This window comes from Hordeum vulgare, chromosome 6H (genome assembly GCF_904849725.1).
Source record: "Hordeum vulgare subsp. vulgare chromosome 6H, MorexV3_pseudomolecules_assembly, whole genome shotgun sequence".
NCBI lineage: Eukaryota > Viridiplantae > Streptophyta > Magnoliopsida > Poales > Poaceae > Hordeum > Hordeum vulgare.
In genome coordinates this window covers 539,084,868-539,102,183 of record NC_058523.1, presented here as the reverse complement: position 1 = coordinate 539,102,183, position 17,316 = coordinate 539,084,868, and the positions used below count along the sequence as shown (strand labels likewise).

Sequence of the window (17,316 nt, the reverse complement as noted above, 5' to 3'; positions counted from 1 at the left end):
TACGACTTCCGGCCTCGCTGGGCCAAGGCCAAAACCATTTGGAGATGAGTCGTCAGCTTTGATGACCCGGCCCAACTAGGGCGGGTTCTCCAACAGATAATATCCCCAACACTTGTGGAAGGAGCGACATCGTTGAACGGCATCACCGGGGCATCTCTTTCCGGGATGGAGTGAGAGGATGAAGGAGCCGGAATCCTCTTCCTCCTGACGCCCGCGGCCTTGGTGACCTTCTCCGCCGTCGGCCGAGATCGCGCAACAGCGTTAGCGCCCGGAGCGCGAGCCTTCGCGACGGAGGCTGTCGAATTTCCGCCCGGCACGACCACGTTGCCCTGCCGCTTGCGGGCAGGCGCGGCGCTAGCTTGAGCGACGGCGGGGCCAACATGCCCGACGACGAGATCCGCCCGAGGGGAAGGAGCGTGCGCGACATCGACGGTGACGGGGGCAGCAAGGAGGCGTCCATGGCGCCGAGGGACGGCCGCGGAGGATGCATCGGAGCGTGCGATGGCGAGGCAATGGTGGCGGCGGGTGGGGGAGCGGGAAAGGCAGCGCACAAATGTCCCTCCCGCCAAATCTTGTTGCGGATAGAGGCTGAGCTCGGGTCGGCCTCCCGGCCCATGAAACTAGAGGTTGGGGGAGAAGTTTTGTTGCGCTCCGCAAAAATATTTACGGACCGGAACGGGATGCAGGATGTGATCAGACAGGTTTTTCCGCCCCGACCCGCACTTTGACGGTTATTTTGCGGGCCGGGGCGGGACGCGGGGTCTGCTATAGTTGCTCTAAGAGGAAACCATAGCCGATTTTGCGGATCCATCCCCTCGGCCGCAGGCGTCGCCGCCGTCCCCTGCGTCAACCCCCTCCCGCTCCCCCGCCGCTCCACCACTCTACCCCGCCGCCATCCCCCGCGACAGCCTCCCTACCCAAACTGCCGTCTACCGCCGGCCACCCACCACTCTCCTCCAACGCCATCCCCTGTGACAACCCCGACCCCCGCCCTACCGTCCCCCGCCGGCCACCACATCTGCTGCCTGCGTTATTATGCCTGGCTGCGTTTTGGGGCAAATAATTTCGCGGGAGACGGAGGCGAGAGCAGAGTTGATTTCCTTGTGCAATCGAGGAAGAGAGGATGTCGATTTCGGATTTTTACGGCGAGGGCAGCCCCAAAGGAGTGATTTTTATGTGGAATCTGTCTGTTGACAAGTTCTAATCCGAATCCTCCTCCCTCTCCACTGAATAATCTCCTCCTTTCTGTAGGAGACTCGGCCGAGTCGGGGCAGGAGGGGCCGCCTATATCGATCTAATAAATTGGCGTCCCCGATTTGATTTTCGCCGGCGATTAGTAAGCAGTCTAAATAAACAGAGGAGGAGGAGGAGAGGGGATTACTTTTGTTGTCGCAGATCCAGTAAGTTAGATATATCTTAAGGCCATTTGTCGATCCAATCAGCCATGAAGAACAAAAGCGGTGGTCACAGACGCAGTGTAAGTGCTGCTTCTTTTGTGCCTGATGTTTGTCCTTCCCTTCAATTCATCCTCATGGCTAGGCGGCTGATTTGTTGTTTTTTTTAACTGTTAAATGCAATGCAGAAATCAGCTCGCAACGAAGCTGCTGCTGGCAACAAGAATGGTCGTCGCAGGCGGAATGTAAGTGTGCCTGGTGTTTGTCCTTCACGTAAAAGGGCTATAGTCTGTTGTTCTAACTATAAATGCAATGCAGAAATCAGCTCGCCACGGAGCAACTGCTGATGATGGAGACAGGCTTAGCAAGCTCCCCAATGACCTTCTACTCAATATTCTGGAGAGGGTGGACACACTCGATGCTATAAGGACCTGCATCCTCTCCAAGCAAATGCTGAATCTCCCCACCATGCTCTCGCAGTTCTTCTTGAGTGCTGGTTCCATTCCAGGTCACCATGATAAGGCTTGTCTTTTCAGCTGCAGTGAAGTTTTCCGAACCAACAATGCTGTGGCTCGTGTAACGGATAACATTTTGTGCACAAGGAATCCGAAGATCGCCATTACTAAACTCAAAATCAGATTTATCTTGATGCCACATGACTCTCTCACCATTGCCAAATCTGTTGCCCGCGCCATGGCAACCCAGAAGGTTGGCGCAGCTGAATTTGAGATCAGAACGGAGAAGGATTATGAGGACTGCTCTCCTGCCGATCTCCTCCAATTTGCAAAGCAGTTAAATAATTTTGTTGGTGCATGTTGGGATACATTTGCTGGCCTCACACGCCTGTGGCTGTGCAATATGAGGTTCGGTGAACTGGACATCCCCAACATCCTCAGCACTTGCAAACTCTTGGAGTCTTTGCATTTAACCAATTGCGACTCAGGGACCGATTCTGTGCTGCAAGTAAAACATGCTCAACTTGTTGAGCTCCAGGTTGACTATGGGGAATTTGATAGAATTGAGCTGACATGTCTACCAAAACTCCAACGGGTGATCTATAATTATTGGTGCACTTATGAAGATCCTCTGTATTTTGGTTTTGTACCACAGCTTTCAAAGCTAAACCTCACTAAAACTGGCATCCGTTCGGAGAAGATTCTTGAGTTAAGTCAGCTCCTTGCTAATGTTCCTTCCCTAAGCGATCTGCATCTGGATTTTGAAAGTGAAAAGGTACTCATTAGTCATATGAATCATATCTGTCCATTGTCACTATATATGATGGTTATATGTAACAATACTAAAATTTTGAATTGTTGTTTCTATTCCAGATCTGGGTTATACCAGAATGCCCGAAACTGCTCACGCCTGTGCTTAGCAAACTACAGCATGTGAATCTAGAGAATCTTCCTGAAGGTTGTGATTTAGCTTGGACAATGTTTTTTCTTGAAGCCGCACCCTTCCTCAAAGAGCTGTGCATCACAGTATGGGATCATTGGTGCATAATGGCGACAGACCCAGAATTTCGGAAGAAATATGGTTTCTGCCAAAAGGCAGATGTGAATTGGAAGCCACATGTCCCTGATTTCAAGCACAAGAATCTGGTTAAGCTCACTATCAATGGCTTCCAACCCGACGACGGCTTTATGGAATATATCAGGAATATCTTGGAACATGCGGTTAATATAACAGAGATATCTCTGTATGACAGGAAGGTTTGTGGAAGTTGTGGTGAATTGGCTCCCGAGATCAAGGACAAGGTTTGTCCATCAAGATATCCACAGACAGACGAGGAGAGGAAGCAGATAACCGAGGGGTTGGGTTTGGCTTCGCGTGCCATGGTTCACTTCCGTTCCTAATTTTTTTCGAGAAAACGCAGAAGATTTTTGCCTTTCATTTCATTGAAAAGGAAGGAGTTTGAGTTACAATCCTCCTAGGAGGCAAGCATACAATGTGAAAACGCGAAATTAGTGTACATCCCAAGTCTGGGGGGGGGGGGGGGGGGGTATATGTAGTTTGAAAGATCAGTCGGAAGGAGTTCCTGAACTCCATGATTCTGTAGTTACCATGTCCGTACTCTTCCCCTGAATTGAAGCTTGTACTATTGAGGAAATATTTATTAAGTAGAAAAGTATATTTATGGCACCTTTTTTAGGTTAAAACCAAAATACCAAATGCTTGATACATTGGAATAAGTTGATGTGTTCACCTCATCTTTGGTGCAGTCAAAAATTATAGATGCATTGCAAATTTTCAGTTTTGACAGTGACAAAGCTTACAGTAGTCTGGATAGTAAAATTCAGTCAAGCATGCAAGTATGTCCAAACCAGTAGCAAACCAGGCAATTTAATCGAGTGCATGCAGAGGCCATGCTACTTCTTCAAGAGGTTTTCAAGATAGAATTCAGAGTAGTTCGAACAAGATACTCTTGATTGAATGTTTCAGAATTTAGTTCGCTGAGAAACATGATTAAAAGGAACAGGGCGTAGTTTCAAGAATTCAGATCCATTGTGCACTCCTGATTGCAGCGATTTTGGTAGAAGGTGTGTACTCCAGAAACTAACAACAAATGAGATGGAGTAGCAACGACATCTAGATACACAAAAAATTTCAGATCCTACTACTCCAGATGTACTCCAGAATCACAAGCACAAGCAACTTCAGTCAAAATCTACAGTCAAGCAACCTTTTCAAAGTACAGTACAAATATTACTAGAATTTGCTCTGAATTTTGGCAGTAAGAATAAGAATGACAATGCAAGGAGTAAATAAGAATAAGAAATTGTCTTAACTAAATATCCCCCCAGAAAACTAGATTCTCTTTCAAAATCTATCCTGAAGACCATTTATGTACACTGAACCTGAATAAGAATAAGAAACCTGGTGGCCGCAGTTCCTGCAGGCGAAGAAGAGCACCTTCTGGTCCATAGTCATCAGGGATGCAATATTTTGTTGCTGCGCCCCCGAAAAAGAGAGAATGACACCAAGTTTCAGTGATCTGCACTCAGTGCCAATGTAACTTCCTTGCAAAACTCCCAGTTGCTGAAGATGGTGAAATGAACAAAACTGACCCTTTTCTAAAACTTTAACAAAAACTAAACACATTCTAAAAATCACAAGATAACCCCTTTTGCATGATGTCTGGAGCTGGGGCGCCATGATAACACGACGCCCCAGCCCGGAACGTCATGCAAAAGGGCCATTTTTTAAAATATTTTGTGTTGAAGTTTCGGAAAAGGGTCACTTTTATCCATTTTCACGCTGAAGATACCTTGCCTGCCACATCCTATGCGGAGCCTGGTGGTCAGCTACTATACTTGCACCTGGCACTTCACATTATTGTACTTCGCTTACCTTTTCCGTGCAAGACTCGTTTCTTTATTTGGTGTGTTCTGTACTAAGGGCGTGGATCCTGGAATTTCTGGAGCTGGTAGGCACAGAGTAGGCTTACTGGTGTTTAGGGTCTGTTTAGGACTGCTCTGCTCCTTAAAATTCAGCTCTGCTTAAAAAAAAACAAGCCAAACGGGGTAGCTCCACGACATGCCGCTCCGCAAAAAAACTAGAATCTGGGATAGAACTTCAAAGTTTTTATGAAGCTCCTGAGAGGGTGCTCCAAAAAACTCTAGAAGCTAGAGTTGGGGGGAAATTACCCACCACTGCCACCAGTAAGTGGACCCCTTCGTTTATTTCCCCTCAACCAATCAAATAGATTGTTTTCATCAGATTTTCTATTTTTGAAGCTGGAGCTAGATGGAAGCCAAACATTCTCTTAATAGTGCTATAGCTTCTGTATGAAACTGCTTCAAAGTGAATTTGACGAAGTGAAGCTGATTTTAATGAATTGAATCAGTCCCAAACAGGTCCTTAATTGCTTCAGAAATAGCAATCGTCATATTTTCTTCTTTTGTGATAAATATCTAGTTCTCTGCCATATTTATATGGCGATTGATTTGTGCAATAGTTTCTGCCTAGGATCTCATCCTAGAAGGCATCTTCTCCATCAGAGCTTGGTATAATACTCGTTCCGTTTCAAAATAATTGAAGTTGGATTCTCCCAGTACAAACTTCATCGAGTTTGACCAGTTCCACCTAAAAAAGTTCTAAACTTGCAAAACAGATGGAGTGATAAAACTCAGAATCTAAAATGAGTGGCAAAACTTTTCCTTCAATCAGGCAATCTGCAAAAGACTGCTTGCACCATTCGAATTCACCGTAGTGACATTCAGCCATGAAGTCTGACGAAAAACATTTCTCTCGCAGACCAGGTATATGCAGAAATAACGCTAAAAGCTACGACTAAACAGTTTCAAAGTATGAGGTTGGAAGCTAATTACTACACTCAAAAGTTCAAAGGACTGGCACTTTATGGTCCCAAGGTCACTACTTTGGTGCGTGGATAGAGAAACGCCTGAGGAAGCTGGCAACATTAGGAAGCCTGCCGTCGCCCACCTTGACAGGCACCTGGCCGCCAGCAGTGAGGCCATCGCCCACCTTGACAGGCACCTGGACGCCAGCAGTGAGGCCGTCGCCCACATGAGCAGTCACCTTGCGGCCATGGTCAGCGCCAAGACCGTCGCCCACCATGCCACCACTGCCAAGGGCGAGCCTTGTTCCTTGTCATACAAGCTCTGTCCAGCATGAAAATAGTCACTCTCTTCATTCTGATAATAGAAGCCTTCCCCTTTGTAGCACTCGAAGAAGTAGTAGCCCCCGCTTGACTCCTGGAAAAGATAGCCCTCGCTGTCTTCCAGGCTGTAGTAGCCTTCCCAATCCTTCTCCTCCACAGACACCTCTGAATAGAAGGAAACAAAACCAAACATTGGTTAGTTAAGATGAACTCCACAATTTGTACAGAAATAGATTTATTTACTACAGTTATGCCACAGCAATTCCAACAACAAAGTGTTATAACAAGAGAAGACCAAGCACCTGGTTAGTTAATATTATTTACAGTTTCATGACAGTTATCACACAGTTCTGGAAACAAACTAGCAACCCGTCCGAAACAAGAACTGCAAGCAATAATGCAATAAGAAAGGTTCAGGAGAAGAAAACAGCTATGCCACAGCAATTCCATCGAAACATTCCAAAGTTAACATCAAAACAACAATATGTGCTGCTATAACAAGAGGAGACCTAGCACCTAGTTATCCAGTATCTCACGCAGCACTGCAGCGTTCATAATATAATTACACTGCCAAGATTAAAAATCTGTAGCTAATATTCCATCGTATGTAAACTACTGCACCCCTTTTCATGCACATCTCTGGATTCCTCATGCAATGCAAACAAACAGGAACAAGCTAATAGGAAACATAAAGTCATATCAACTTATGTCCGATATCATCTGACAGCAAAACAGGGTAACCCTGCTTTCCATCCTCGACATTCTTGTTCCACCAGATAGGGTTTCGGGCCTAAATAAGAGTACATCGGGATTCTGGTACACAAAAACATACCACCACCATATACGAGGAGATCCTCGGACTAGAAATGCACAACCCCGAAGATAATTTGGTGTATAGTTGTCAACCCTAATCAGAACGCGGTGGAAAGTAAGAAACACAAATTCACTGCGAATCTAAGGATCGTTGTCAATCCGAGATCAAATCCACAATAACAGATAAGCACAATATAGTAAACATTGATAGGTCCGAAGACTCTGGACAAGAACAGACAATGTAGGTGGTGCCAAATTTTATACGTTTTGGGTCCAACAGAGAATAAACACGGGATTAGAAGAGACAATGCAGTTAAACTCATATTTTTGAATGAAGGGGTGGTTTCTCCTCGGCCCCGTCTTTTTATGGAATGAAGCAAAGTAGTTCAAGCTAAACTCATATCACCATATATCAAACTGGACAAATACACAAACTTGCATGATTAAAACTGGAATTGGATATCATCTGCCAGCAAAACAGGGTAACCCTGCTTGCCATCTTCCACCTTCTATTCAATCAAATGAGGAATAAGAATAGCTAAGACAATCTTCTTCCACCACCAGATAGGGTTACGGGCCTAAACAATGGATCGGGATTCCGGTCAACAAAAACATACCATCACCATATGCGGGTTCCTCTCCTTCCCGAGGCAATTTCCGGCCTAAAAAACACGCAATCCCGAAGATAACTCGAGTATCGTTGTCAACCCTAACCGGAACGCGGTTGAAAGTAGGAGACACAAATTCGCTGCGAATCCATGGAACGATATCCGACCGAATGAACTCGCTACGAAATCACGAATCGAATCGAATAAACTCGTTAGAAATCTAATCGGGGGAGACAGGATCGGCGAATCACGAATCGAATCGGTTGATCTCGCTACAGATCGAATCGGGGGAGAGGGGATTGGGACTCACGATCCATCGGAGACCGATCCGAGGAAGGGGAGGGGAGGGGGAGCTGTGGCGTCGAGGGTACGGGCGTCTCTCTCCTCCTTGACGCGGGGGGAGAGATGTGCGCGGGCGACCTGGGGATGAGCTACGAGCGGAATGGAGCGGCGGCGATGCGACTTTATAGGCCTGGGATGGACGGGGATTTGGTTGATCCGGGCAAATGGCAAGCAGCCTTGCCTCCGGGTGCCGTTTTCCCTCTTGTCTTTGTTGAGAAGAAGGAAAAGAGAGAGACAACACAATGAATGAACCGAGCAAACAATCTTCCAAGTCTGATTAGAGGACTTACACGGATCATGCTGAACCCTCCGCTCCTGCAAACCCTGTCCAGTTGCTCTTAGCTGCTGCTTGCCCCCCACAGGCTGCTTCTGCCTGTTTCTCTGTCCATGGTGTTCAGCCATGTTCTTTCTCTTGTCAAGAAGAAGGCAGGAAGAAGCACTGTTGCTTGGGCGGTGTAACACATGAAGAGGGGTCGGGCAGCTGCTGCAGCCATGGAGAACTTGCTTCGGGTATTGATGATGAAGGGGCCTTGGCTGTTTGAGTTGTTCAGATCCGAATGTGGAAAGGGGTGCCCGCTGCTGGGGGAGGGAGGGAGGGAGGAAGAAGAGGGAGGCTCGGGAGGGGGGAGAGCACTGGTTTATATATAGGCAAAGCCAAAGATAGATGGCCAACGCGTCAGACGCGCTCCACCAACCATCTGTCCCTAAAATCACGCCAAAAATTAAAAGAGTAGCGCCGCCTGTTTTTGGCAGGTGATCAGATATTTTAAATGGCGCCGATTTGGACGCATGGTCCACGCACCACGCAGTGTCTCGTGCCGTTCTTGGTTTCTTCCATCTTCGCGTGAATAAAATAGCATCAAATTTTGCCTAAAAAAATACTTCCTCTGTTTTTAAATACAAGTTTTTTTAGATGTTTCATTACAGGACTACACACGGAGCAAAATAAATAAAGTATGTCTATCACGAATCGAATCGAATAAACTCGTTAGAAATCTAATCGGGGGAGACAGGATCGGCGAATCACGAATCGAATCGGTTGATCTTGCTACAGATCGAATCGGGGGAGAGGGGATTGCGACTCACTATCCATCGGAGACCGATCCGAGGGAGGGGAGGGGAGGGGGCGCTGTGGCGTCGAGGGTACGGGCCTCTCTCTCCTCCTTGACGCGGGGGGAGAGATGTGCGCGGGCGACCTAGGGATGAGCTGCGAGCGGAATGGAGCGGCGGCGGTGCGACTTTATAGGCCTGGGATGGACGGGGATTTGGTTGATCCGGGCAAATGGCAAGCAGCCTTGCCTCCGGGTGCCGTTTTCCCTCTTGTCTTTGTTGAGAAGAAGGAAAAGAGAGAGCCAACACAATGAATGAACCGAGCAAACAATCTTCCAAGTCTGATTAGAGGACTTACACGGATCATGTTGAACCCTCCGCTCCTGCAAACCCTGTCCACTTGCTCTTAGCTGCTGCTTGCCCCCCACAGGCTGCTTCTGCCTGTTTCTCTGTCCATGGTGTCTAGCCATGTTCTTTCTCTTGTCAAGAAGAAGGCAGGAAGAAGACTGCTGCTTGGGCGGTGTAACACATGAAGAGGGGTCGGGCAGCTGCTGCAGCCATGGAGAACTTGCTTCGGGTATTGATGATGAAGGGGCCTTGGCTGTTTGAGTTGTTCAGATCCCAATGTGGAGAGGGGTGCCCGCTGCTGGGGGGAGGGAGGGAGGGAGGAAGAAGAGGGAGGCTCGGGAGGGGGGAGAGCACTGGTTTATATATAGGCAAAGCCAAAGATAGATGGCCAACGCGTCAGACGCGCTCCACCAACCATCTGTCCCTAAAATCACGCCAAAAATTAAAAGAGTAGCGCCGCCTGTTTTTGGCAGGTGATCAGATATTTTAAATGGCGCTGATTTGGACGCATGGTCCACGCACCTCGCAGGGTCTCGTGCCATTCTTGGTTTCTTCCATCTTCGCGTGAATAAATTAGCATCAAATTTTGCCTAAAAAAATACTTCCTGTGTTTTTAAATACAAGTTTTTTTAGATGTTTCATTACAGGACTACACACGGAGCAAAATAAATAAAGTATGTCCATCACGAATCGAATCGAATAAACTCGTTAGAAATCTAATCGGGGGAGACAGGATCGGCGAATCACGAATCAAATCGGTTGATCTCGCTACAGATCGAATCGGGGGAGAGGGGATTGGGACTCACTATCCATCGGAGACCGATCCGAGGGAGGGGAGGGGAGGGGGAGCTGTGGCGTCGAGGGTACGGGCGTCTCTCTCCTCCTTGACGCGGGGGGAGAGATGTGCGCGGGCGACCTGGGGATGAGCTGCGAGCGGAATGGAGCGGCGGCGGTGCGACTTTATAGGCCTGGGATGGACGGGGATTTGGTTGATCCGGGCAAATGGCAAGCAGCCTTGCCTCCGGGTGTCGTTTTCCCTCTTGTCTTTGTTGAGAAGAAGGAAATTAGAGAGACAACACAATGAATGAACCGAGCAAACAATCTTCCAAGTCTAATTAGACGACTTACACGGATCATGCTGAACCTCCGTTCCTGCAAACCCTGTCCAGTTGCTCTTAGCTGCTGCTTGCCCCCCACAGGGTGCTTCTGCCTGTTTCTCTGTCCATGGTGTCCAGCCATGTTCTTTCTCTTGTCAAGAAGAAGGCAGGAAGAAGCACTGCTGCTTGGGCGGTGTAACACATGAAGAGGGGTCGGGCAGCTCCTGCAGCCATGGAGAACTTGCTTCGGGTATTGATGATGAAGGGGCCTTGGCTGTTTGAGTTGTTCAGATCCCAAGGAAGAGAGGGGTGCCCGCTGCTGGGGGAGGGAGGAAGAAGAGGGAGGCTCGGGAGGGGGGAGAGCATTGGTTTATATATAGGCAATGCCAAAGATAGATGGCCAACGTGTCAGACGCGCTCCACCAACCATCTGTCCCTAAAATCACACCAAAAATTAAAAGAGTAGCGCCGCCTGTTTTTGGCAGGTGTTCAGATATTTTAAATGGCGCTGATTTGGACGCATGGTCCACGCACCACGCAGTGTCTCGTGCCGTTCTTGGTTTCTTTCATCTTTGCGTGAATAAATTAGCATCAAATTTCGCCTAAAAAAATACTTCCTCTGTTTTTAAATACAAGTTTTTTAGATGTTTCATTACAGGACTACACACGGAGCAAAATAAATAAAGTATGTCTATCACGAATCGAATCGAATAAACTCGTTAGAAATCTAATCGGGGGAGACAGGATCGGCGAATCACGAATCGAATCGGTTGATCTCGCTACACATCGAATCGGGGGAGAGGGGATTGCGACTCACTATCCATCGGAGACCGATCCGAGGGAGGGGAGGGGTGGGGGAGCTGTGGCGTCGAGGGTATGGGCGTCTCTCTCCTCCTTGACGCGGGGGGAGAGATGTGCGCGGGCGACCTGGGGATGAGCTGCGAGCGGAATGGAGCGGCGGCGGTGCGACTTTATAGGACTGGGATGGACGCGGATTTGGTTGATCCGGGCAAATGGCAAGCAGCCTTGCCTCCGGGTGCCGTTTTCCCTCTTGTCTTTGTTGAGAAGAAGGAAAAGAGAGAGACAGCACAATGAATGAACCGAGCAAACAATCTTCCAAGTCTGATTAGAGGACTTACACGGATCATGCTGAACCCTCCGCTCCTGCAAACCCTGTCCAGTTGCTCTTAGCTGCTGCTTGCCCCCCACAGGCTGCTTCTGCCTGTTTCTCTGTCCATGGTGTTCAGCCATGTTCTTTCTCTTGTCAAGAAGAAGGCAGGAAGAAGCACTGTTGCTTGGGCGGTGTAACACATGAAGAGGGGTCGGGCAGCTGCTGCAGCCATGGAGAACTTGCTTCGGGTATTGATGATGAAGGGGCCTTGGCTGTTTGAGTTGTTCAGATCCGAATGTGGAAAGGGGTGCCCGCTGCTGGGGGAGGGAGGGAGGGAGGAAGAAGAGGGAGGCTCGGGAGGGGGGAGAGCACTGGTTTATATATAGGCAAAGCCAAAGATAGATGGCCAACGCGTCAGACGCGCTCCACCAACCATCTGTCCCTAAAATCACGCCAAAAATTAAAAGAGTAGCGCCGCCTGTTTTTGGCAGGTGATCAGATATTTTAAATGGCGCCGATTTGGACGCATGGTCCACGCACCACGCAGTGTCTCGTGCCGTTCTTGGTTTCTTCCATCTTCGCGTGAATAAAATAGCATCAAATTTTGCATAAAAAAATACTTCCTCTGTTTTTAAATACAAGTTTTTTAGATGTTTCATTACAGGACTACACACGGAGCAAAATAAATAAAGTATGTCTATCACGAATCGAATCGAATAAACTCGTTAGAAATCTAATCGGGGGAGACAGGATCGGCGAATCACGAATCGAATCGGTTGATCTCGCTACAGATCGAATCGGGGGAGAGGGGATTGCGACTCACTATCCATCGGAGACCGATCCGAGGGAGGGGAGGGGAGGGGGCGCTGTGGCGTCGAGGGTACGGGCCTCTCTCTCCTCCTTGACGCGGGGGGAGAGATGTGCGCGGGCGACCTAGGGATGAGCTGCGAGCGGAATGGAGCGGCGGCGGTGCGACTTTATAGGCCTGGGATGGACGGGGATTTGGTTGATCCGGGCAAATGGCAAGCAGCCTTGCCTCCGGGTGCCGTTTTCCCTCTTGTCTTTGTTGAGAAGAAGGAAAAGAGAGAGCCAACACAATGAATGAACCGAGCAAACAATCTTCCAAGTCTGATTAGAGGACTTACACGGATCATGTTGAACCCTCCGCTCCTGCAAACCCTGTCCACTTGCTCTTAGCTGCTGCTTGCCCCCCACAGGCTGGTTCTGCCTGTTTCTCTGTCCATGGTGTCTAGCCATGTTCTTTCTCTTGTCAAGAAGAAGGCTGGAAGAAGACTGCTGCTTGGGCGGTGTAACACATGAAGAGGGGTCGGGCAGCTGCTGCAGCCATGGAGAACTTGCTTCGGGTATTGATGATGAAGGGGCCTTGGCTGTTTGAGTTGTTCACATCCCAATGTGGAGAGGGGTGCCCGCTGCTTGGGGGAGGGAGGGAGGGAGGAAGAAGAGGGAGGCTCGGGAGGGGGGAGAGCACTGGTTTATATATAGGCAAAGCCAAAGATAGATGGCCAACGCGTCAGACGCGCTCCACCAACCATCTGTCCCTAAAATCACGCCAAAAATTAAAAGAGTAGCGCCGCCTGTTTTTGGCAGGTGATCAGATATTTTAAATGGCGCTGATTTGGACGCATGGTCCACGCACCACGCAGGGTCTCGTGCCGTTCTTGGTTTCTTCCATCTTCGCGTGAATAAATTAGCATCAAATTTTGCCTAAAAAAATACTTCCTCTGTTTTTTAAATACAAGTTTTTTTAGATGTTTCATTACAGGACTACACACGGAGCAAAATAAATAAAGTATGTCCATCACGAATCGAATCGAATAAACTCGTTAGAAATCTAATCGGGGGAGACAGGATCGGCGAATCACGAATCAAATCGGTTGATCTCGCTACAGATCGAATCGGGGGAGAGGGGATTGGGACTCACTATCCATCGGAGACCGATCCGAGGGAGGGGAGGGGAGGGGGAGCTGGGGCGTCGAGGGTACGGGCGTCTCTCTCCTCCTTGACGCGGGGGAGAGATGTGCGCGGGCGACCTGGGGATGAGCTGCGAGCGGAATGGAGCGGCGGCGGTGCGACTTTATAGGCCTGGGATGGACGGGGATTTGGTTGATCCGGGCAAATGGCAAGCAGCCTTGCCTCCGGGTGTCGTTTTCCCTCTTGTCTTTGTTGAGAAGAAGGAAATTAGAGAGACAACACAATGAATGAACCGAGCAAACAATCTTCCAAGTCTAATTAGACGACTTACACGGATCATGCTGAACCTCCGTTCCTGCAAACCCTGTCCAGTTGCTCTTAGCTGCTGCTTGCCCCCCACAGGGTGCTTCTGCCTGTTTCTCTGTCCATGGTGTCCAGCCATGTTCTTTCTCTTGTCAAGAAGAAGGCAGGAAGAAGCACTGCTGCTTGGGCGGTGTAACACATGAAGAGGGGTCGGGCAGCTCCTGCAGCCATGGAGAACTTGCTTCGGGTATTGATGATGAAGGGGCCTTGGCTGTTTGAGTTGTTCAGATCCCAAGGAAGAGAGGGGTGCCCGCTGCTGGGGGAGGGAGAAGAGGGAGGCTCGGGAGGGGGGAGAGCATTGGTTTATATATAGGCAATGCCAAAGATAGATGGCCAACGTGTCAGACGCGCTCCACCAACCATCTGTCCCTAAAATCACACCAAAAATTAAAAGAGTAGCGCCGCCTGTTTTTGGCAGGTGTTCAGATATTTTAAATGGCGCTGATTTGGACGCATGGTCCACGCACCACGCAGTGTCTCGTGCCGTTCTTGGTTTCTTTCATCTTTGCGTGAATAAATTAGCATCAAATTTCGCCTAAAAAAATACTTCCTCTGTTTTTAAATACAAGTTTTTTAGATGTTTCATTACAGGACTACACACGGAGCAAAATAAATAAAGTATGTCTATCACGAATCGAATCGAATAAACTCGTTAGAAATCTAATCGGGGGAGACAGGATCGGCGAATCACGAATCGAATCGGTTGATCTCGCTACACATCGAATCGGGGGAGAGGGGATTGCGACTCACTATCCATCGGAGACCGATCCGAGGGAGGGGAGGGGTGGGGGAGCTGTGGCGTCGAGGGTACGGGCGTCTCTCTCCTCCTTGACGCGGGGGGAGAGATGTGCGCGGGCGACCTGGGGATGAGCTGCGAGCAGAATGGAGCGGCGGCGGTGCGACTTTATAGGACTGGGATGGACGGGGATTTGTTTGATCCGGGCAAATGGCAAGCAGCCTTGCCTCCGGGTGCCGTTTTCCCTCTTGTCTTTGTTGAGAAGAAGGAAAAGAGAGAGGCAACACAATGAATGAACCGAGCAAACAATCTTCCAAGTCTGATTAGAGGACTTACACGAATCATGCTGAACCCTCCGCTCCTGCAAACCCTGTCCAGTTGCTCTTAGCTGCTACTTGCCCCCCACAGGCTGCTTCTGCATGTTTCTCTGTCCATGGTGTTCAGCCATGTTCTTTCTCTTGTCAAGAAGAAGGCAGGAAGAAGCACTGCTGCTTGGGCGGTGTAACACATGAAGAGGGGTCGGGCAGCTGCTGCAGCCATGGAGAACTTGCTTCGGGTATTGATAATGAAGGGGCCTTCGCTGTTTGAGTTGTTCAGATCCGAATGTGGAGAGGGGTGCCCGCTGCTGGGGGGAGGGAGGGAGGGAGGAAGAAGAGGGAGGCTCGGGAGGGGGAGAGCACTGGGTTATATATAGGCAAAGCCAAAGATAGATGGCTAACGCGTCAGACGCGCTCCACCAACCATCTGTCCCTAAAATCACGCCAAAAATTAAAAGAGTAGCGCCGCCTGTTTTTGGCAGGTGATCAGATATTTTAAATGGCGTTGATTTGGACGCATGGTCCACGCACCACGCAGTGTCTCGTGCCGTTCTTGGTTTCTTCCATCTTCGCATGAATAAATTAGCATCAAATTTTTCCTAAAAAAAATACTTCCTCTGTTTTTAAATACAAGTTTTTTTAGATGTTTCATTACAGGACTACACACGGAGCAAAATAAATAAAGTATGTCTATCACTAATCGAATCGAATAAACTCGTTAGAAATCTAATTGGGGGAGACATGATCGGCGAATCACGAATCGAATCGGTTGATCTCGCTACAGATCGAATCGGGGGAGAGGGGATTGGCACTCACTATCCATCGGAGACCGATCCGAGGGAGGGGAGGGGAGGGGGAGCTGTGGCGTCGAGGGTACGGGCGTCTCTCTCCTCCTTGACGCGGGGGGAGAGATGTGCGCGGGCGACCTGGGGATGAGCTGCGAGCGGAATGGAGCGGCGGCGGTGCGACTTTATAGGCCTGGGATGGACGGGGATTTGGTTGATCCGGGCAAATGGCAAGCAGCCTTGCCTCCGAGTGCCGTTTTCCCTCTTGTCTTTGTTGAGAAGAAGGAAAAGAGAGAGCCAACACAATGAATGAACCGAGCAAACAATCTTCCAAGTCTGATTAGAGGACTTACACGGATCATGTTGAACCCTCCGCTCCTGCAAACCCTGTCCACTTGCTCTTAGTTGCTGCTTGCCCCCCACAGGCTGCTTCTGCCTGTTTCTCTGTCCATGGTGTCTAGCCATGTTCTTTCTCTTGTCAAGAAGAAGGCAGGAAGAAGACTGCTGCTTGGGCGGTGTAACACATGAAGAGGCTCGGGCAGCTGCTGCAGCCATGGAGAACTTGCTTCGGGTATTGATGATGAAGGGGCCTTGGCTGTTTGAGTTGTTCAGATCCCAATGTGGAGAGGGGTGCCCGCTGCTGGGGGGAGGGAGGGAGGGAGGAAGAAGAGGGAGGCTCGGGAGGGGGGAGAGCACTGGTTTATATATAGGCAAAGCCAAAGATAGATGGCCAACGCGTTAGACGCGCTCCACCAACCATCTGTCCCTAAAATCACGCCAAAAATTAAAAGAGTAGCGCCGCCTGTTTTTGGCAGGTGATCAGATATTTTAAATGGCGCTGATTTGGACGCATGGTCCACGCACCACGCAGGGTCTCGTGCCGTTCTTGGTTTCTTCCATCTTCGCGTGAATAAATTAGCATCAAATTTTGCCTAAAAAAATACTTCCTCTGTTTTTAAATACAAGTTTTTTTAGATGTTTCATTACAGGACTACACACGGAGCAAAATAAATAAAGTATGTCCATCACGAATCGAATCGAATAAACTCGTTAGAAATCTAATCGGGGGAGACAGGATCGGCGAATCACGAATCAAATCGGTTGATCTCGCTACAGATCGAATCGGGGGAGAGGGGATTGGGACTCACTATCCATCGGAGACCGATCCGAGGGAGGGGAGGGGAGGGGGAGCTGTGGTGTCGAGGGTACGGGCGTCTCTCTCCTCCTTGACGCGGGGGGAGAGATGTGCGCGGGCGACCTGGGGATGAGCTGCGAGCGGAATGGAGCGGCGGCGGTGCGACTTTATAGGCCTGGGATGGACGGGGATTTGGTTGATCCGGGCAAATGGCAAGCAGCCTTGCCTCCGGGTGTCGTTTTCCCTCTTGTCTTTGTTGAGAAGAAGGAAAAGAGAGAGACAACACAATGAATGAACCGAGCAAACAATCTTCCAAGTCTAATTAGAGGACTTACACGGATCATGCTGAACCTCCGTTCCTGCAACCCTGTCCAGTTGCTCTTAGCTGCTGCTTGCCCCCCACAGGGTGCTTCTGCCTGTTTCTCTGTCCATGGTGTCCAGCCATGTTCTTTCTCTTGTCAAGAAGAAGGCAGGAAGAAGCACTGCTGCTTGGGCGGTGTAACACATGAAGAGGGGTCGGGCAGCTCCTGCAGCCATGGAGAACTTGCTTCGGGTATTGATGATGAAGGGGCCTTGGCTGTTTGAGTTGTTCAGATCCCAAGGAAGAGAGGGGTGCCCGCTGCTGGGGGAGGGAGGAAGAAGAGGGAGGCTCGGGAGGGGG

At 49.3% G+C, this 17,316-nt stretch overlaps 1 protein-coding gene across 1 annotated transcript; it reads left to right on the top strand.

Annotated features, from left to right (window-relative positions):
* The first annotated feature begins 800 nt into the window (after positions 1-800).
* On the top strand, positions 801-3,536 carry LOC123401034. The gene is made up of 4 exons (XM_045094750.1): positions 801-1,477; positions 1,583-1,639; positions 1,713-2,624; positions 2,723-3,536. The coding sequence occupies exons 1-4, from the start codon at positions 1,445-1,447 to the stop codon at positions 3,248-3,250; spliced, it is 1,530 nt and encodes a 509-aa protein (XP_044950685.1). The 5' UTR covers positions 801-1,444; the 3' UTR covers positions 3,251-3,536.
* The last annotated feature ends 13,780 nt before the right edge of the window (positions 3,537-17,316 follow it).

Bases quoted from the DNA above. Each gene is read 5' to 3' on its own strand.
- LOC123401034 (XM_045094750.1), top strand. From the start codon at position 1,445: ATGAAGAACAAAAGCGGTGGTCACAGACGCAGT. The intron at 1,478-1,582 runs GTAAGTGCTGCT...AATGCAATGCAG, and splicing joins GCGGTGGTCACAGACGCAGT to AAATCAGCTCGCAACGAAGC. The intron at 1,640-1,712 runs GTAAGTGTGCCT...AATGCAATGCAG, and splicing joins ATGGTCGTCGCAGGCGGAAT to AAATCAGCTCGCCACGGAGC.